The sequence below is a fragment of the Aulostomus chinensis genome, chromosome 10 (assembly GCF_037954235.1).
Source record: "Aulostomus chinensis isolate RoL2024-O1b breed Wild chromosome 10, RoL_Achi_v1.0, whole genome shotgun sequence".
Lineage (NCBI taxonomy): Eukaryota > Metazoa > Chordata > Actinopteri > Syngnathiformes > Aulostomidae > Aulostomus > Aulostomus chinensis.
The window spans coordinates 10,531,044-10,553,262 of NC_141329.1; the positions used below are offsets into that span (position 1 = coordinate 10,531,044).

The window sequence follows — 22,219 nt, forward strand, 5'->3', positions numbered from 1 at the left end:
ACGACCGAGTCTCTGAAATGGCACAAAGCTCCAGATGGATCCAACCCTGACTCTGATCCACAGCTGGAGAGAGAGGGGACAGGGTTGGACTAACAAGGCCTGGTGGGAGGTACATTGTCTTGTGAAGTCGTATTTAGGCTGCTCAGATCACAGCTGAAGATCAGGAGGATGAGATCTTAAGGGTTTTGTGGTTCATAGAAGTCCAAGAGGGGGAGAGACAAGACAGGTGTGAGAGAGAGGAAGGTGAGGAAAAAGGAGAATGAAAGATTGGAGGGAGGGAAAAGAGACTTGAGTGAAAACACAAGGAGAAGCAGTCCTGTATGTAACCTTGACCTCTGACCTTTGCATTAATGCAAGTTGAGTTGTGACCCAGCATTTTGCAACTTTTACATACCCTGGAGTTGACCACGATCCAAATCCACCCTGGGATCCCAAAGGCCTCCCAATATAGCTTCTTCCCTCTGAAAGCCTACAGGGAGAAAGCTGCTATTTGATTAGGGGACAGGAGGGTGAAAAGCCGCCAGTCCTTCCCCAAAAGTGGCTAGAATGACCCTGTGAGCATCAGAACTGGACCATGGAGCGATGGAAGAAAGTGGCCCGATTTTATAATTCCTGTTTTGTGGGCGTGGCTTACCCGGGAAAGCGTTGGGAACACAGGACACAAAAACATATTTAACACTCAGCTTTATTGGCGTTTAATTCAAAGCATCACAATAACAGCGACAAATACATACTTGTGACTAATAATAGTTTATCATCACTGATGTAACGATCTAATACAAATTCTTCTGAAATATGGAAATTAAAGCTGAAAAGAAAAAGGCTTACGCTGCCTTACGTCAGGCGCTTTAAATTAATACAATAAAATGAAAGAACGATATAATTAAGAAAATACAATATGGTACCACTTTGACTGTACAGTTGTAGTATGACTGCATCAATGAAGGAACAGATGGTGAATGTAAGGCCGACTTTTGAGATGACACATCGATAAAAACTCTAGAAAATATCTGACCAATCCAGAAACGGATCAACTTTAGGCAACTTTTAATGTGTGGAGTACACCTTCATTCACCAGTGAATGTACTTACTTATCAATTTTTGAATAAACTGCTAAAATGTGAAGTTGTGGTTGAGCTGTACATACGTATCTATCTGGTATCTCATCATCACATCCATATCTCACGTTTACAAATGCTACTTTGTGATTAAGAAAAGATCAATCTTACAGCATTGGTGAGATGCAGATCCCATAATTATGGAATTTGTTCTAACAGTGAAGAGGTAATAACAGGTGTAAACTTATCATTATGAGCTCTAATAAATGTCAAGAGTGAACAGGACTGATATTATCCAGTGACTCAGTGCATGCTTAAATAAAAATCATGGCAGACGACTGAAATGCAACAACATCTCCGAGTGTTTTCCAGTCCAGCACCAGGTTGTCATTCCTCAACTTTCCCAGCGAAATGAGTCTCGCACCTGCTCGCAAACGCGCCAGCAAATCTTCTTTGGTACATTCACAAGTTGACCCTCCACGGAGAGGAAATCCAGTATTGCTGCTTGTGGATATGCTGTTCGTTAGATAACCACGTTGACTACAGTCAGAAATGACGAAGGCCACTTTGTGTTGCAGTGTTTTCTATGTGGCTCAGCAGACGGTTCGGTGAGGGTTCTTTTATGGAGGATCAGGCCGGAACCGACTGAGCTGGGTGGCACGTCTTTGTTCCAAGCGTTTTTCTGTTTGTTTGTTTTTTAATATATCCTCAACAATTTTGACTCCAGCAATATCAAAAGTGGAGCGTTTAAAAAAACAAACAAAAAAGAGGAATTCAAATGTTACTTGGCTCAAGGCTCTGACTGACCTCCGTGTCAGCTGGCGAGGATTAACTGGCCTCGTTGTTTTGCCGGGCCACCGTCAGGATCTCCTTGGCTCCTTTGCCCAGCAGTAAGCTGGCCAGGTCGATCCCCAACCGCTCAGCTGCGTTCTGGGATTCACCGCAGATCTTGCTGGCTGTGACGCCCACTCGCTGTACCCGCTCGTCCACTTCCTCCACACACTGTCGTGCACGCCCACACACACACACACACACACACACGATCATAGTCAGTATATGGTTGGGTACTGATGCTAAGAGACACTGTATATTTAATAACGTCTTGACTCTATCGTCACAGCTGCTTGATTTATCTTGTTCTCACAGGATAATGAACTTGTTTTCTCAAAGTAATAAGATAACTATTTTTCCCTGTGACAATGAGTTATTGATTCTGAATGTCAAGTAGTTATGTCCCGATTACTAAATAAATTACCAATTTATCGCAGCTTAACAAACGTCATCATCTCGAAATAACAAGATTAATTAGCCTATTATCGCAAAACAGTATTAAAGAAGTAATTACATATATGACAGACAAGACACACAAAAAATCTACATGTCTCATCTGGTCTTTGTGTGATCAACGTGTAAATTACTTTATGCCTTTCGTGAGGAAAAACGATTTTAATGGGAAGGCTTCCAATTCTTTGATCATTTTTTCCCCTAATTTGATCAGGTAGCAGCAGACAAACTCTTTGTCCAGGACCTCAGTTTGTCCTGAGTGATGTCAGAAAAAAAAAAGGATAGGCAGAATCAGTAGTAGACAGAAAAAATGCATTTAACACCACAATATGTATTTGCCTTTTGCCTGCAACCCAGCATTAACTTCCTGCTTTGGCCCTGCAAGGGAAAATGTACAGGGGTACTTCTAGTATAGACAATACGGCTGTTACCTTGTCAGCAGCAGTGGGGGCAATGCTGGTCTGCATGGTTTCCTTCAGACTGTCTGACCCATCCAGGCTGTACACTGCCCCCGTCAGGTAGAGCTGTAAAACACCACATGACACCTCCAGCTGTTATGGAGAAAGACGAACGTGTATCTAGGGCTCAATCTGCTGGCTACACAGCCAGGAAATGGTTGTGAGCCATTGGCCTCTGAAGTGATGGAAACATGGCTGTCACATCTCAATTCAATTGTTGAGAGAAATGCAAAAACATAAAGTGTGCCATGAATATGAGGAGTTACTTCAATTCACTCTGTCTCAACAGAGTGGAGCAGAGAAGAGACTTCCAACTTGCAGCTTTGTTCTGAAGCGTGAAAGGAAAAGGAAAAACCCAGCTCAAGCTTAGGTTTTTGTTTACTAGAGACACCTAAAATAGATAGAATCATGACTAATTTCAGTAGGTTTCAACCTGGGAACAAAGCAGTCTTAAATAATGGCCCCTACTTGCAATGACTTCAAAAACCGCGGGGTCTGAAAGTGCACAGATGCACTTTGAAAAAGACCACATAACAACTCAATTGCTCATAATTAGAAAATAGATGAAGTTCAACTGGATTGGAAGAAAGTTTCCTGCAGATAGAGTACTGTCATTTATTTAAGTGTGAATGTGTGAAACTCAGCAAGATGATTGTTCTGATAGGTGATCTGTTGAGGCATACAGGTAATACACTCATCTAAAATGTGTGTTTGTGTGCTTCTACCTACCCTTCTTACCTGGGACTCTTTCACCTCGGTGTGCACAGCTACTGGTACGCTGCACCCACCCTCCTGCACACGAGAGTTCAAGTGAGCATCCATGCTTTTATTACGTGGGATAACCTGGTGTGTGTGGTGTGTGTGTGTGTGTGTGTTTATGTGCATACCAGGTGTCTGAGGAAGGCTCTCTCAGCTATACATCGCAGCACAGTGTCAGGGTCATGGAGGACAGATAGCATCTCCAAGATATCATTGTCTCTGGCTCGGACTTCCACTGCCAGTGCCCCCTGACAACACACACACATTTAATGATGATGAGGCTCTACACACACAGACACAGGATCACATGATTATTTTCAACTGAGCCTACCTGTCCGACAGCATACATGCAGTCCTCTGGCTCCAGAATCTAGATGCAGGGGGAGACTGATTGTCAAGAGGAGAAATGTCACCCTGCAGACCAAACAGGACTTGATGAGAGAAAGTGTGATACCTGGCTGATCCGGTTCTCCCAGCCCATCCTCCTGAGGCCTGCTGCTGCAAGTATGATGGCGGCAAAGTCCTCTTTCTCATCGAGCTTCTTCAGCCGGGTGTTCAAGTTCCCACGCTGCAGTCGACAGCTCAGGAAATATTCAGCCTCTGCTCATTAACACATCACTCATCGGCATCTCAGTTTCATGTACGATCTTTCGCCGCGAAAAAGGATACGATATCTTTAAACTTGAGGTGTGAGAATCTCTTCTTCAGTTGAGCAGCGCGGCGCAGTGAACTGGTGCCGATAACACTGCACAAACACAAGTCTCGTTATTAATAGATGGGATACGATGGACCACACACCCACGCACACATGCACACAGTGTGGACAGTACCTGTTTTCTGGCAGCGTGTCAAGAGATTTCCCTACATGTTTTGGATGCAGAACCACTGCATCATGGGGGTTTTCTCTCCTGAAAGAAACAGGAAGAATAAAAATGTTACAGAAGGTCAGAGGACTCCGCCCTCATACCTCGCTTTTCCTTCTGTCTCATAATGACCAGTAAGGAAAAGAAGTTTAAGTAAAAATGTTTGTGAACTAAAGACACCATGTGGGGTATTCTTAAGAAATACCAAAGCACTCTGTGTGGAGGCTTGTTTGCAGCACAGCAGATTTTAAGTCTTGTCAATTGTCTTCAGTCATTTTGATGCTTTATTGCTTTGTAAAGTGATTGTTCATCCAAAAAATGCATTTGCATGAGTTGTTTGTTAATAAAGAATAAAGAAAGAGCAAGTCATGAATATTTAGCTTGAAGCTAAAGGTGAGTGACAACTAAAACAGCCACAGTGACAAAACAGTCGCAAAATTTTTTGAAACTTATCGAATTTTTAAGCACATCATACAGTAAAATCTACATCTTCTATATTTAGTCGTATGTTCTTAATCCAGAGCTAGCTAACTAAATACATGTAGCTGGAACTTTCATTACCCTAAAATTACAAAGAAGTGAAGATGAGTACTTTAAAAAGGCAAAATAAGTTTTTTTGGTGTGAAGTATTGCTTTAATTGCTGTTAGGCGGAATAGCATGAAACCATAAGCATCCTGTGAGCTTAAACTACAACAGGTCCTTGCGTGTCCACGTGGGGGCACTGAGCTCGTCACACTGTTCCTTCCAAAGCGCCACTGCTAGGAACAAAAAATCTCCACAAGGTATCTTTAAAATAGGAGTTCAGTAGGAAACTGATAAGTGTATAGAAAAACAGTTTCACTGTTTTATCCTTGCAGCATGGTGGTGCAGTGGTCAGCGCTGTTGCCTCACAGCAAGAAGGTTCCAGGTTCAAGTCCCGGCTCCCGGGCAAGGGATCTTTCTGTGTGGAGTCTTCATGTTCTCCCTGTTCCTGTGTGGGTTCTCTCGAGGTACTTCGGCTTCCTCCCACAGAAAATAGAGACTAGGCTAATTGATACTCTAAATTGTGAGTGTGAATGGTTGTCTGTCTATATATGTTGGCCCGGTGATGGACTGGCGACTCATCCAGGGTGAACCCTGCCTCCTACCCACAAGCGGCTGGGATAGACTCCACCTACGGTCAATTTAGAGTATCAATCAGCCTCGTCCCCTCTTGATGTCTTTGGACTGTGGGAGGAAGCTGGAGTACCAGAGAGAACCCACACAGGAACAGGGAGAACAAGCAGACTCCACACAGAAAGATCCTGTGCTGGAGCCGGGACTCGAACGCAGAACCTTCTTGCTGTGAGGCGACAGCACTAACCACTGCACCACCATGCTGCCCACGATACTAATATTATTATCATTATTATTATTATTGATAAGCTAGGACTTCCTGTGGTTCCTTCCTGGCTAACATGTGTCCAAACACTCACTTAAGCACAGCCGCGATGGTGAATCCTGGAGGTAGCGTAGTGGGAAGGTCCTTCAGTGAATGGACAACCAGATCAACCCTGTTGGGGACACACGGACACACGGACACACACACACGGACACATCCTCTATTATTCCTCAAGTTACAATCCAGCCATTCAGAGATTTAACAGCTTTGAAGAGAGACAGAACCGAGACACCTGCTGACATCTGAGGCTGCAGCAGGAATCAAAGAGCCACCAGACCTCTCTTTGGGTCTACAGGCTTCAGTTTAGATGGCTGACATAACAAATAGCTTTAAGTCAGCCCTTAAATATCTACTTGTTGAGCAACACGGTGACATATATGTAACTGGCAGCTACTGTACATATGGATCCATTTACCTAAGTAACCAGATAACTTACTCATTCCTCTCCAGAGCATTCTCCAGCTCTTTGGTAAACAAACTTTTCTCTCCAATCTGCGGAAAAGAAGTTATAAAAGTTATGTGTCATATGTGTGTCAACATTGTTAATCTTGCTTCCAGGCAAGAAATGCCTTTCGTCAAACACTAAAACTTAATGTCAGAAGCACAGGACGAGGAAACATTCACACAAAATGACTCATTCATTGTCTCCTTGCATTTAGTCTAAAAGACACTTTCATTCACCACCTTAATAAGGAGTCTCACCTTTGATAAAGCTGTGTCAAGGATTTTGTCTCCAATTGTTGACATGGCAACTGAAAGAAAACAGAGAGAGAAAGTAACTTGATTACTAGCAAACACGACCAGGTCCTCTTCATGAAGACAAAAAGGATATTGAGGGGATAACCTGCAGCAGCCAGCAGCCTCAAACACAGGTATTACTTTAGGGATGCACAGATCGGTTTTCACGTGTGTGTGTGTGTGTGCGTGCGTGTTTGTGATTAGGGTGTCAACACATCTAAAACACACTTGAATGCTGCGACAAAGATTGGAATAATCCACATCCTAATGTGATTATTGCCGACTCCGGCTCCAGGTTAAGGTCCTGCTCGTTGCATGACAGCATCTTCTTCAGAGTTCTGTCTGAATCAGGTTCATATGGGAATACTTCTGTCCATGTAAACACTGCCAGCGACAATGAAGGTACTGACTCAAAAACAGAACATAGTGACACGATGAGATACATGTCAAAAAGAGCCTATTGCAGGGTAAAGTAGGACTGAGATTTGGAAAAGAAAGAATTTTTGTGATAATAACAAAATTTGTTATCTTAATTTGGATAATTTTATGCAGGATAAATGTGTGCTGTACCATTTCCCGGCAATTAAGTTAGAGGTGCAAAAGAAAGCTGCTCACCTATCTCCAGGTGGATGTCAGGGTACAGTTCCTTCAGTTTATCTGCCACGCTGTCAGTCTGAATGCGAGCCAGCTGGGACACAAGAGAGCAGCAGTATTTGAGTTGAGATTAGAGGAAATAAAAACGGACAGGATGAGGTTATCTGTACAAGAAGAGCTAAAGCAGAAGCCCCAGAATTGCCTAATGGTTTCAAAAATTACCATAGAATAGTACCATACCTGACTTTTGCGGGTTCCAATCCGAAAGACCCGACTAACCTTACCGTTCCCATCCTGCAACGACAAAAATAAAAAGACATCAGCCAAAAACACTCTCAAGTCCCATTTTTGGTTGAACATCCACCAGATATTCTTACTGATGAAGCCATTTCCTGCTACCAGGCTAGAAGTGTATTCTGTGCTGGCCTCACCCTCATGTACTTGTAAGGTCTGTCCTCCATCATTGCTGCACTGTAGAGCCTATTGTGTCCGTCTGCCGTGTCTTAGTAAGGACCTGAGCTGAGGTCATATAGCCTCAAGATTCTGAACAGTAGTCTTTTTTAACCGGACAACCCCTCCTTCTTCGGACCCTCCACCCCAAGATATCTCTGGCTCCTCAAGATAAGTGCCAGTCCATTGAGTCCGTTATAAAAAGGCAGGGAGAGGCCGCTGAGGAGGCTCGATTGTATGAGGTGTGGTCATAGAGGATTTCACACACACAGTGTCTTTCTCCTCAGAAACTCTTTATTTGTAAGTGGTCAACGATCAAAACTGAAAGATAGATTACACACGAATTGTGTCATGAATGAATGGAAATATGCAGAACGCTGTTATTTCTATATTTAAGTGTTTATAAACTGAGCCGGATTTTTAAAAAAAAAAAAAACAGAACCATAAGGTACTGGATAGAACAGTCACTGGTGGCTCGTTTCAGCATAAACCTTAAGCTAAAAAAATGGGAATGACAACAATTCTCAAACTCCCTTTTCTACTCGAAGAAGACGACCTATTCTTCTTCTACTATTTGTGACACTACCTATGCCACCATTTTCTCAAAGAATTTGGACAGCCGTGTTTCTTCACTCCAAACCAGTCAATGGGGACGCAGCTAATTTCATTCGTGCAGATCTCACTTGACAGTTAAAAAGAAATACAAGTTCTAGTTGTTAAAACTACCACTTTGAGGCTTCTTTGCTAAATGTCGGGTTATACATTATACGACAACATCTTTGCTCCGACCCTGTACATGTTATCATGCAGAAAAGTGATAGACAAAATATAATGTGCTCTCAAGACATCTTAATGCCCTCTGTCACAAAAAGCCATGACAGGAGGTGGGGGGGAAAAGGGCAATTGGGTACGCTTCTTTAGCATGCGAATTGATGCAGAATGAATTGAAACCCAGGGAACTTATCTTGTTAAATACTTTAAATCTAGGTCAGAAAATGAAGAAGCAGATTCCAAAGGGCGTTGAGGTTTATCTTTTTTGCCAGGTTGTCCAACTGACCTCTAAAAAGGTATCTTTTTGACTCATGGAAAGTTCTTTTTATTACAAATTTCAATGGCTGTTAATTTTTTTTTTTCCCCTGTCAGTCCAAGACAGTGTTTTTCTGCTGACTCTCTTTAATGGAAGCTCTTGAAAAAGAGGTTATTTATCTCAGTGGGGTACATCTGGTTAAATAAGAGAGGGAACAAATAAGTTTTATAAATGACCTCGAAAATGGAGTATGATGAACCTTTTGACACCACACCTGACAGGGGTCCTCATACGAAAAAAATGTTGATTGGGGAGCCAATGCCACGTGTTCAGTGGGGGCCCAAGATGTGTAGATGTACCTCTACTGCGTTTAGTAACACTGATATTGATGAATGGAAAATTAGCTTCATCCTCGGACAGCTGCGCTTGCTTTCTTACCCGAATGTCAACGCACCCTAACCTGTAAAGTTAGGTGTTTCAAGACGAGATATTATGCGAACATTTAGGCTTACAAAATGTTACCTCCGTTGCTTTGGCAAAGCAGGGGAACTGGTTTATTCTTCATGCAGGTTAGACAGTTGTGTGAGGAGATCATACTCGAAGAAGAAGGGCTACACATAAACCAACCACTTCACCCGCTCGTCACGAGCCGCTGTCAACATTTTTCAGACCGCGCCTCTTCTTTAAAAGGTGCCCAATAAGAGGACAGAGTACAAAGACAGACGTAAATACTAGCCAATCACAGCACAGCTAAGAATGCGGCATGCGGAAATGACGAAAATCTACAGCCAGCGTGATTGAGCGCTTCATACATGATGTAAAGCATCGAAATGTACTTTTAACCTACCGAAGAGCTCGCCTCCTCCGACATGGCGGCGGTGCGGTTCACTCCGTCCGCTTCCCGCTAATCAAGAACACGTTCTGGTTAATAAAGAGTCCATTAAGTCACGAAATCCTTGGAGAAGTGCAGGCGCTCATGAAGCCGAGCTCCTCCATGAATGAACGCGGAACCTGTGATGTCATTGGAGCGGCTAGAGGTCATTTCCTTGTTCCGTCTCCGCAAGCTTCCTCGTGCGGTTGTGACTGTAACCCTTTGCTTTTCACCACTGAACGACGCCTCTCATACACGTTGAAAGACAAAAAAAAAAAAAGTTTCGAAATATGCAGTTTTATGCTGATGATAGACAACCCAATAATTATTTCATTTTTTTCATTTATGATATTTAATTTCTTTAATTTGGCGTATGTTTGAATATGTTTTTTCGTCATTTTGCCCTCTCACTTTTTTACTCTCTGATTGCCTTACAGGTCAAAATGAATATATCTAGAATATCCATCAATTAATCATTACATTGTTGACATACTAAAACATTGTGTTACTGGATATAAACAGTACTTGGCTCCATAAATAAAGGTTTGTTGTGTATTTATGGGTTTTCAAGAAGTGAGAGGGACTGTGGAATATGGAATGTCATGTGAGACAGAAGTTATGAGTCAATATATTTCTTTGCAGGACGATTATTGTTAAATTTTGTAACAATTTTATTTATATTTTATGATACATGGTTTGTTTTTTGACAATTGTGTTAATGCTCATCCCTGGGGCTGGTGACAGTGTGGTTGTTTGAACATAGACAGGTTTAATGGTCACCCTCTTAACTTGGTGACAAAAATAACATTGCGTCCCCGTAAATTCTGGCAATAGATATACTGTGGGATTATTTTGAGTGCATGCACATACATACACATTAATATGCATATAGTACAAAAATATTGAATGTTTTAAGAGCTAAACATGGCAGAAAATGACCCCAAATCTAAACAATGCGTGTATGTATTCAAACTTAGCTCTTCCCTTTGTTTTTGTGACCAGATATGACATTTACAGGCCATGTGAGATAAAACTGTGATACAACAAAAACCCCAAAACCTTTATTACAACCAGGAAGTGTGTGCATGTGATATTATACTCAATGATGGCCTAATAACTGGACTGTAACTACCTAACATGTTCTCACCAAGGATATCAGCTGATGAGGCAATGCTTCAAGGGACACGTTTATGTTCACCCAAGAGAGATTTAATTGCGTGAGACTCCGTGTGTCCCGTGTGTTCACACCTGCTCGCTTGTGATCAGATCATACCTGAATATCTGGTCTAGATATGGTCAAAAATCCAAGAAGAAGTCTTGATATTTATTAGTTAAACATAATTAGCCATTCTTGTCATGCGGTTTTGTTTTAGTGGATTCCTCAGTGGAGGTATCACACACACGTTAAATATTCAGCCCTCAGCTCTTGATAAGGGCAAACCAAGGTCATATAACAGACACAATCTCATAGACTCCTGCTCTTTGCAGTTTATGGTCAATGAGACACACAAAAGTAGCAAGAGGAATTTTGTTTTGTCTTGATACATTTTATTTCTTTTTCTCAAAAATATTTCATTTTTTAAGTTTTAATTTAACTCATTTTACATATTCATGTAGGCTATAAGGTCTGCCTTAAATTTAATTTGACTGACACCAAAATATTATATGATAGTAAGTTTGTAATATAAATGACATGAGTAATATTCTTGATACTATGACTATATGCAAAAACTCTAAGCTCATGTGTTTTTTGTCCAGTGTTTATCATCATGTAAACATGGGGGTATCGTCATCTTCTATTGTTGGATAATGTTGTGTAAAACAATAGGATGGAACCATACTTTTCAATGTTTACCTTCTAGTTTGGGTGAAAGAGCTGCAGGGGCCAGGCTTGCACATTCAATACTTTTCACTGTGAGAAATTTATTTTACTTTGATTTGAACAGGGTTCTCATGTAGCTATTTTCACTATCCGTAGTTCCGTTTTTGGAGAGTACTTATACTTTTAAGAGAGTACAGATTTGCTGTACTCTGCCCAATTCTGTTAAACTTCTTGTGAAGTGGTTTATATTTTCTTGCAGATTAAAGTTTATCTACAGTGACCTCACTTTAATAGCAGCCATCAACACATGAAATATTCTCGAAAAGCAGGTACGTGGGGCTTGGATGTCGAACAGGAGGACGCGAGAGTGGCGTGAGGAACTTTTTTTACATGCAACACGTCACCGGTTCCAAGCTGGGCTGATCTGGCGCTGCTCTTCCGGTGGAGACGTGGCTCTGTCCTGCTGCCATATTGACGCGAGCTAGCTAACAATCACACATCTTGAAGTCAGCTCCACCATCGTACCTTGCTAGTTCGGAGTTACTAGAAATCACCGAAGCAAGAAACACGAGAGCCTGAACACCGTCGCCCCATAGAGAGTGAGAGAGAGAGACGAAAATGGTAAGTGATTAACGGGAAATCAAGAAAATGTTCTGTTTTTTATCGGGCCTTGTAATTCAAAACATTGGCTAAGCTAGCTAGCTAAAGCTAGGCAACAGTCAGCAAGGGTCTCCAAGAGCAAAATGAGTGAAATATGAGCTTTCTACATGGCTGACAGCACGAACGATTTACTGAATTGTCGAAGTAGAGAGAAAGAGTCGATATTTAACCTTTCAAAGTCAGATGCAGATGAATGAGCAACACTTGTGTGCAGACGGTGCCGACGTGAACTAGCTAGCTACTGTCACTAGCCGCTTCCTAGCTATCTTTACCTGCTGTCATGTTGTCTTCACCTCGACAAAATTGGAGAGCGTTCACTAAAACACATTCAGAACATCTTCTAAGCCTTTATAGCATCGTAATTGTACGGCTGTGATGGCCATTAATACATTCTGACAACTTATGTATCTTGACTTATATGTTTAATGTTAGGAACACACATTTAATTCAGATAATATGTCATTTCCAACTTGCAAGGCAAATATTTTCATAGTCAACGTGGGTGTTATTCATCTACAGGAACCTGTGTGTGTGTGTGTGTGTGTGTGTGTGTGTATATATGTATGTGTATATGTGTATATATATGTGTGTGTATACGTATACATATATATGTGTGGGTATATATGTGTGTATATGTATATATGTGTGTGTATACGTATATATATGTGTGGGTATATATGTGTGTATATGTATATATGTGTGTGTATACGTATATATATATATGTGTGTATATGTATATATGTGTGTATACGTATATATATGTGTGGGTATATATGTGTGTATATGTATATATGTGTGTGGGTATATGTATATATGTGTGTGGGTATATATGTGTGTGGGTATATGTACATATGTGTGTGGGTATATATATGTGTGGGTATATGTATATATGTGTGTGGGTATATATGTGTGTGGGTATATATGTATGTATATGTGTATATATATGTGTGTGTGTATACGTACATATATATATGTGTGTGGGTATATATGTGTGTATATGTGTATATATATGTGTGTGTGTATATATGTATGTATATGTGTGTATATATATGTGTGTGTATACGTACATATATATATGTGTGTGGGTATATATGTGTGTATATGTGTATATATATGTGTATGTGTATACGTATATATATATGTGTGTGGGTATATATGTGTGTATATGTGTATATATATGTGTATGTGTATACGTATATATATATATGTGTGTGGGTATATATGTGTGTATATGTATATATGTGTGTGGGTATATGTTTATATGTGTGTGGGTATATATGTGTGTGGGTATATATGTGTGTATGTATGTGTATGTCTATATGTATGTGTGTATCTATATGTATGTGTGTCTATATGTATGTGTGTATCTATGTGTCTGTGTATGTGTGTATCTATGTGTCTGTGTATGTGTGTGTGTGTATATGTGTGTCTGTGTATGTGTGTGTGTATATGTGTGTGTGTATATGTGTGTGTGTATATGTGTGTGTGTATATATATATATGTGTGTGTGTATGTATATATATACATGTGTGTGTGTATATATGTGTGTGTGTGTGTATATATATATATGTGTGTGTATATATATATATATGTGTGTGTGTGTATATGTATATATATGTGTGTGTGTGTGTGTGTGTGTATAGCGTAGCTGCAAGTGCTGCATACAATTTGCTTCACTGCTACAAACTCTTGTTGACATGAGAATGATAGACTCCAAAGAATAATGTAAATATGCCTGTACTGTACCTGTAAGTATGAATGCATCACTCTGCATGACCAAATATACAAACGTCTGTTTTTTATTGTTGTGAATTTATAATGATCCAGACAAATGCCTAATATTCAAAGAACATGGTATACACTCTTGCTTTACTTTATTGTCCAACACAATTATTTCATGCAGCTGATCTCAGTTGCATCATCTCAATTAAATAGATAAAATGTCCCATATTCATGTGTTCCCCTTGCATTAAGTCAGCACAGGTGGAACTGTGAGCAGTGCTAAAAAGTCATGAAAGTCCACCAAGTTATTTTCTGTGTGTGTGTGCGTGTTTGTGCGCGCGTTTAAAACAACTCTGTTTGAAGAGAGGATTGGATTTCCCAAACATGGAAGAACTTGTTCTCCCAAGGATGAATCGGATGTTTATGATAACCAGTTGTTATATTTAAAGGAACATTTGACCTGTGAGTTTAATACCGTAGAATTTTAGAGTTCTGCCCAGCAAACCTGGAAGAAAACTTGTGCTGACGAAAGAAGTAATGCCTTTTCTTGGGCAAAGTCTTGATTTCCTGATAAAATTGCAAAACGCATTGTCAACACAAGATTTCCTGCTTACATACTGGCCACTATACTGAAATTCTAAAATGATCCATTTACAGGGTGAACTCATGCTGTTTCTTGTTATGAAAATTTATTTTTGGGGGTCTTGCTAAGGCCAATTAATAAACTAAAGGCCAAATTTAATATTTATCGAGAAGTTATCTCTTGCAACTTTAATTTCATTTGAGCTTTGTACGGTAAGCCTCATTATGCTGCATGAGTTTGAACCAATATCCAATTGTGAATTTTGTGATAGAAGAGGGAATTAAAATTTCTAATAATTCTTGTTGTCATAAAAGAAATCATTAAAATGATTATGATAGGATTTTTGGTAGCATCTGTTTTCTCTATTCTGCTGAGTGTTCATAAAGGAAGTTGCTTGAAATCTGAGTAAAGCGGGTTTAAGATTGTGGAGTGTTTTGGGTTTCTTTATATGAAAGGTTGAGTCAATTGATTGCAATATTGTAAAGTCAAAGGGATGCATGGTGGATTTTTACCAGTATTTTACAACTGATTTTGGCTGTTACGTTACAATTTTAGTCTCTACAAAACAAGTTTTTATGCTATTCACAGTTTGATCATACTGAAAAACACATTAAGAATAGGACTTTTTTTGTGAATTGAAAAGGATCTCAATTCTCATGTGAATTTATGTATTCATTTTTTTTGATAATAACATTGATGCTAACTCCTCTGCAGGTGCTGTTGGCAGCGGCGGTGTGCACCAAGGCCGGCAAGGCCATTGTTTCGCGGCAGTTTGTAGAAATGACCCGAACACGAATTGAAGGTCTCCTTGCTGCATTCCCAAAACTGATGAACACGGGTAAGCAACACACCTTTGTTGAGACGGACAGCGTTCGCTACGTGTACCAGCCACTGGAGAAACTCTACATGGTGCTTATCACCACCAAGAACAGCAACATCCTGGAGGACCTAGAGACACTCAGACTTTTCTCTCGTGTGGTAAGCTTTCTAATGCAGTTCATGATAGTTGCTGTGGCGAACCATGTGGCTGCCTATACTTATCCCAGAGAGACACTGTAAATGAAGCTCAGTATTACTTACAGCCATGACTAGACACACGGAGGGCTGTCGCATGTTTCAAATGAACTATCAGGTTGCTGACCTTTTGATTGACACCTAATTTGAGCCAGTAAAAGCCTCCTTTACATACTCTGTTTGATTTTGCCCTGACTCAGTAAAATGCCTTTGTGATGGTAGTGAAACAGACATAATTGTTATGATCTATATTTAGTATTGAGATATGATATATCCAGTATATGATATTACCACATTTACAATTACAAACGCTTAAATAATCCCACTCGAGAATTTGGAGGTGTTGTGTTCTTATCCAGGATCAGATGCATTGTTATGAGTGTCATGTTAAAGTTTTTTTGTTTTTCCGAGTGTTAAAATGATGACTATTCTTTGTCAGAATGAGATTAATGTCTTCTTGGTCTCTGTCCAGATCCCTGAATACTGTCGTGTGCTGGAGGAGAGTGAAATATCAGAGCACTGCTTTGACCTGATCTTTGCCTTCGATGAGATTGTGGCACTTGGCTACAGAGAGAATGTCAATCTGGCTCAGATCCGCACCTTCACAGAGATGGACTCCCACGAGGAGAAGGTGTTCCGTGCTGTCAGAGAGGTGAGATCACACAGTTCCTATCTGAGATATACAGTGTTATTGAACATGAAAGTGATATAACTGTCGAATGAAGATATTCAGTCAATCTTACCAAAACAAGTTTGACAGTACACCAGAACGGGGGGGCTATCAGACCTGTGAAACTGAAGAAATTGACTTGATATGGAAGATTTTTTTAACAAGTATAGCAAAAGTATCACATGAAAAGTGTTTTTAAAAAATTGTTATAAGCAAAAGTCTTGAATTCAAAATCCTACCCCAAGTTACAGGACAGAAGTATTGTCAGTGTCTTGTCAAATTTAAATTTTATATACACCGGGAATTGTCTTGTACCCAGGTACGAGACAGATAATCAGTAGGCCTGTGCGAAGTACTTTGAAGACAGTCAGGTTGTGCTGTGTAGTCCTGTGGTCTCCCACCCAAAACCCTCACAAAGATGATTAATAAAATAGGCAGAAGAGGAGAGACAGTCCGGATACGCTCATGTACATGAAAGCGTGTGAGCAGTCAATCGAGAGAAATATCTTTACTGGAAGTAAAGTGCAGATGCATTTAAACGTTATTTACATGCAGCTCTTGCTCCCAACAATGGAGGACATTCATTGTAACTCCTCGTCTCACATGGTAGATGAAGAAGCTGAAGCTAAACATGCCACGGTTTTTCTGTTCCCAGATGTGCAGAAATGGGTTGTACACTGAATATTCATAATTTAGTGGGTGTACTGTTTCAGTGTGCAACAAATAAAACCCGACTAAATACAATAGAATTTTCCAAGTCTATCGTCGGCTTTCATGAAAATTATTCTGTTCTTCCACAGACCCAGGAAAGAGAGGCTAAGGCAGAGATGAGGAGGAAGGCCAAGGAGCTGCAGCAGGCCAGAAGGGATGCTGAGCGCTCCGGGAAAAAGGTGCCAGGTTTTGGCGGTTTCGGCAGTGCTGGTATGACGAGCGTGTCCTCAGGGTCCATCATTACAGACACCATCGTAGAGCCTGAGAAGCCTAAGATCACACCTGCTCCAGTCAGGTACAACTCCAAGACACCCACACACTCACCTTTATGCTTCATCATTGTAGATCAGTAGGCTGTTGTTGGTAACTGGGGACCACTGATGACACATGTCTTTTTTTTTCTTCTCTTTAGACCAAGCGGACCAAGTAAGGCGCTGAAACTGGGGGCTAAAGGGAAAGAGGTGGACAACTTTGTTGACAAGCTCAAGTCTGAGGGTGAAACCATCATGCCTACCACAGGAAAGAGGGGCTCAGATGTGTCTAAAGCTCTGCCGCCACCAGTGAACGTGGAAAGGTACATACTTATGGCCAATGGGATTGTAATTATCCCCTCCAAAGGCATAATTGATGTCTGATGAGGTTTCAAAAATTCACTTCTTTATTTAAAATTAAAGTTAAGAAAAGAGGCGTGTAGCCAACTGAGATACTGCCTCGATGCTCTCCAGACCTGACTTCACTGGGCTGATGGAAATCATAACGTACCAACAAGTTTGTCTGATTGTGAACAAGCGCACTTGTTCAAGTCTGTGACGAGACGAGCCACAGCATTTTGTTGAATTCCAAAGCAATTCTCAAGACACTGGTGGATACGATGAATGCTGGATCTAATTTTGATTCATGTCTGTTCAGTCTAATTTAAAGTGAAACAATACAACCAAAGAGCATTCACACATTTCATGAATTCCTCAGAATGAAATCATTCTTTGAAGTAATAATGTGAAAGACAGTGGCTGGTTACTTACAATTAAAGTAGAGCAAAGTATATTTAATTGCTCCACTGAATCGGGCCTCTCACGCTTGTTGAAGCCCAGCTGAGTTCTGCTGGTTTCCTGATGCCTGTGCTGTGTTCCTTCTCCAGTGTACATCTGCGTGTGGAGGAGAAGATTTTGCTGACTTGTGGTCGCGATGGCGGCTTGCAGAACATGGAGGTGCTGGGCATGGTGACGCTCCGAGTCACAGACGAAAAGAACGGACGCATCCGCCTCATTATTATCAACAATGACAACAAAGGACTGCAGCTGCAAGTAGGTCCACTGCATCTCCTGAAGCTTATTTTCTGTGTCTACATATTAGTTGCTTGGAATCATTTTGGAAGTGGGGCTTATAATAATTCTTTCATGCACGTAGATTAAAAGCACAATAAAAACACCAATTACTGCAAAAGAGGAGGTTGCGGAGCCAAATGTGTCCCTCCGCTCGGGAATTTGTGTCGTATAAACAGACACATTTGTTCTGGCCAAAAATTATTTGCGAAATTTATGGCTGTGAGGACATATGTAAAAGCTGAATCACTTGTCTCTCTTAGTTGGTCTTAATGATTTGGTGGAAGAGAAAGTGAAAAACAACTGTATATGACTAATGTTTTGGATCTGGCACCAAATTTTAAAGTGATGCTTCACCCAAAACTTGCATTTTGCCTTTCATTAACAAGGTGTCCGTGTTGGCCCATGTTTCTACCCTCCTGCAAATGTCGTGCAGATTGTTTCAGTAGTTTTTGTGACATGCTGCTAAGCGATGGACCGATATGGGTGAAAACATAACCTCCATGGGGAAGGTAATGAGAGAAGGGTTCCATGTTTCTGTTGAACTCAAAAGCTCATTTGGTGAATGACTCATGATAAGGACTCTCAGGGTAATTTGTTCTAGCAGCAGCCACACTGTTTTTTAAAAAACTATACTTCTAGATACATCCATAGAACCTTCATTGAACATTACACATATTTGTCTTTGCTTAGACACACCCCAATGTGGACAAGAAGTTGTTCACGGCTGACTCGGTGATCGGCCTCAAGAACCCAGAGAAGTCCTTCCCTCTCAACAATGATGTTGGTGTGCTGAAATGGAGACTACAGACCACAGACGAGTCCCTCATACCTTTAACCAGTAAGTTCAACCAGACGCAGGCAAGATTCCTAATCAGGGGACATTTGTTTATCCATTCCATTAGGTGATCGGAGATCAGTGCTTCCCCAAAAAGGCTAGACCAGCTGACTCCAGTGCAAGCTCTATTTTATTGACCTTTGATTCTGTTGTAGAGCAGTAGTAGGTGGGTATCCTGCTGCTGTGTCACTTTCCTGGCTTCTCTGTCTCATGTGTCCTGCAGTAAACTGCTGGCCTTCAGAGAGCGGTACTGGCTGTGATGTCAACATTGAGTATGAGCTGCAGGAGGAGAACCTGGAGCTGAACGATGTGGTCATCAGCATCCCCGTACCGTGAGTAGATCCACGCACGTATTAGTCTGGGGCTGTTTGCCTGTTATCAGTGACAAGTTGTATACAAGTTGATATATAACAGGGGCATCGAGGATGCCTTGAATAGAACAAAAGCCTGCTCATGAAGATCAGATGCTGCAAGTCTCAGAATGCAGCCGTTAAATGAAGACATGTGCTTGGGTGACAGTGTGGGTGTTACTTGAGATAAAATTCTGTGTTATTGCCACCTGTAATGTTTAACATTAGACAGTTCATGTTGTAATTTGATCCCAAACATCTTTCCACACCTCTAATTGAACCTGTCAGCCATGAAGCTTTATAGAAGCCACCAATACATATCACTCTTTCATGAACTCCTGCTGACTTTGAAGTCAGAAGCAGTCTAACCAGATTCCTGCTGATTTAAATTGCTGTGTTGTGATGGTTGGCCTGTTCCTGTACAGGTCGGGTGTGGGGGCTCCTGTGATTGGGGATCTGGATGGCGAGTACAAACATGACAGCCGGCGAAATGTTCTGGAGTGGTGCCTACCAGTCATCGATGCCAACAACAAGACTGGCAGCCTGGAGTTCAGCATCAGCGGGCAGCCAAACGATTTCTTCCCCATCAGTCTGTCCTTTGTGTCCAAACGCAACTACTGCGACATCCAGGTAGGCTGGTGGATGGATGAGTCACTTGTCATGATTCTGATTGAAAGTTCACTTGCAGATGAACTGCTCATTATATGTATATGTGTCTCTGTGTTAAACAAGCTATCATAATTTTCCCACATTTAAAGCGATTGTTCACCCAAACACTCACTAGTAGGTACCTTGTAGTCAAAATTAGGATTTTCCCCTCCTGCATCACTTCTTTGAGTCCAGATTGAAGAAACATCCAGCCAAATATTTAGCATGAGGCTAATGGCCACTGGCAGCTAAGAACAACAAAACTGCCCAAAATGTTTGTTTTCAAACAATTTCTGTTTAGATGTTGCTCAAAGTGTTTGTGAGTCGGTGTTAACCTGAGAAACTGTCAATCATCTAATGACTGATGTGTCCAATATATAATAACAATATATGTGTATATTGTGTGTGTGTGGTTCATCTTAAACCTTATAATCCCTTCCCTTTCTCCTCAGGTTGCCAAAGTGACCCACGTAGACAGCGACAACTCCGTTAGATTCTCTTCAGAGACCTCCTTTGTTGTCGACAAATATGAAATCCTGTAAAAAATACTCAAAGATAACCAGAAAATTTAAAAAAAGAAAAAAATCACCAAGAAAAAAATAGTCCAAATCTACGCTACAGAGAAAGATTGAAGATTTCTTGCCTGCCCACCCTGTATACTCTTTCAGAGACTGTGTACATTGACAGGACTACGTCAGCCCTCTGGCGAAGCGGCTCCTGGTGGTGGAGCAGAGCAGAGCAGCAGCAGCGGTGTATTTATATGTTTGTATGAGAGAAAGAGAGGATCATCTATATATAGAGTTAATTGAAGTTTCAAAACCACACTGATGCTGTCGTGTTGGCCAAGCAGAACTGCACGGAGGACTCAAGATGAAGTAGAGGATGACTGTGGGGGGGGGGGGTGCAGGATGGGGCCAGCGTCCGTCTCATTGATTGGGGGGGGCAACTGAGGCCGTGACATTGGGTATCACTAGAGTGTGCGCTGGTTGGTTTGCGTCCCTGGGAGTTGTGCATCCTCTTTACCCTCAGCGTTGCTTTGCAGTGGTTTGACAAAGATGAATGGGGTTCTTGCTTTCTGATTTGTTTTCTCCTCCATAGTAACTGCTGAACTGTTCTCGTCTCAGTCACTTTTAATCGCTGTGATCTGCTCGATTGATATCTCACTTCAGGTGATTGATGTTTATTTTTTTCGTTCTTTCTCGTGAGGACACTTGTAGAGGAGTAACACATTGGTCCTTGGCTGAAAAGCAAATGCTCACTATATTGTCTGTACTACCTGCAGCTATCATCTGCAACAATATTGCTATGTGTCCTTATTATTTTTACTTTTTTTTTTTTTTTTTTTACTGTTTTGCTGTATATTTTTTTCATTGTTCACCACTAATTGCAGGTTTGCAATGCAGGATGTTGTAAGTAAAATTCTCATCTGCAAGACAAACTTGCTGGTAAATAAATCTCGACTGTTGCAACTGTAAGAGCCTTGCAACCGCTTTGTCAAAAAGACACGCCATGATCAGATACCGTGTTCCTGAATATGGCCCAGAAACAACATCCAAGCTCCTAATGGAACATCCCACAAGACATTTTAGATCTCAGATGGGTGTGGATGTGTGCTGGTGCAATGTTAGAAACGCGCACACACACACACACACACACACACACACACACACACACACACACACGCATAGAGAGCAGGGATCAGAGACCACCAGCCTGATAGTGGACCCACTCCCTTCACATTCTTAACACAGGAAGTACCCAAACTGTCCTGGAGCCTGTCTTCATCCACCCAGTCATCCTATACTTCCATTCTCATAGTACCTTATTCATAATGTTTGTTTTTCTTGTTATTTTTTTTGTTTGTTTCTTTGTTCGTTTATGTTCCCCAAAGTTCAACTTAGCAACGGTTTTATGGCTGTGGGGTTGAAAAAACATTGAGCATTTTTCTCTAAATTTCTGAGGGGGAATCTTAACATTCCAGTGTACAATTTGGGGGGGGGGAAAAAAGAATCTTTAATGTAATAAAATGTATTCTTGAAAAAGCACTTTTGACTTGGGGGCTTGTGTTCATACTGTATGTAATTAACTTGGTTTAATTAGCAAAAAATATCTACTTGATGATCAATAATGCAAGAATGTTGATGATGTAGTTGTTGGAGAGATGTTTGCAAAATGCGTGCATTGTTACTCTAGTTGCATGAAGAATAAGTATTTAAACCTGCAAAATGTGTTTTAACTGAACTGTCTCGACGTTTGCTTGCATAAATTGCGACAGGAGGCTCAGATCAAGAGTTAAGAAGCCCCTGGGCAGCCCCAACAACAAAATGGTCCACGCCCTGCTTTGAAATGTTGAAAA

The 22,219-nt window shown here is 41.0% G+C and overlaps 2 protein-coding genes across 6 annotated transcripts; one reads left to right on the top strand and one right to left on the bottom strand.

The window, feature by feature from the left end:
- Positions 1-681: 681 nt before the first annotated feature.
- Positions 682-9,664, bottom strand: LOC147254377 (porphobilinogen deaminase-like). 5 transcript variants are annotated; one of them, XM_086215128.1, is made up of 14 exons: positions 9,500-9,664; positions 7,416-7,469; positions 7,197-7,269; positions 6,546-6,595; positions 6,280-6,335; positions 5,878-5,955; positions 4,390-4,467; positions 4,229-4,304; positions 4,014-4,127; positions 3,891-3,929; positions 3,688-3,807; positions 3,539-3,592; positions 2,774-2,866; positions 682-2,060 (listed from the first exon to the last, which is right to left on the bottom strand). In XM_086215128.1, the coding sequence occupies exons 1-14, from the start codon at positions 9,521-9,523 to the stop codon at positions 1,887-1,889; spliced, it is 1,083 nt and encodes a 360-aa protein (XP_086071254.1). In that variant the 5' UTR covers positions 9,524-9,664; the 3' UTR covers positions 682-1,886. The 5 variants fall into 5 exon arrangements, with proteins under 5 accessions (XP_086071254.1, XP_086071252.1, XP_086071255.1 ...); XM_086215126.1 differs by having other exon boundaries at positions 3,530-3,592; XM_086215129.1 differs by lacking the exon at positions 9,500-9,664 and adding an exon at positions 9,175-9,301 and having other exon boundaries at positions 3,530-3,592.
- A 2,111-nt stretch (positions 9,665-11,775) lies between these two features.
- On the top strand, positions 11,776-20,767 carry LOC147254378 (coatomer subunit delta). The gene is made up of 10 exons (XM_086215996.1): positions 11,776-11,966; positions 15,025-15,288; positions 15,797-15,976; positions 16,795-17,000; positions 17,118-17,279; positions 17,844-18,009; positions 18,721-18,868; positions 19,089-19,197; positions 19,641-19,845; positions 20,316-20,767. The coding sequence occupies exons 1-10, from the start codon at positions 11,964-11,966 to the stop codon at positions 20,403-20,405; spliced, it is 1,533 nt and encodes a 510-aa protein (XP_086072122.1). The 5' UTR covers positions 11,776-11,963; the 3' UTR covers positions 20,406-20,767.
- The last annotated feature ends 1,452 nt before the right edge of the window (positions 20,768-22,219 follow it).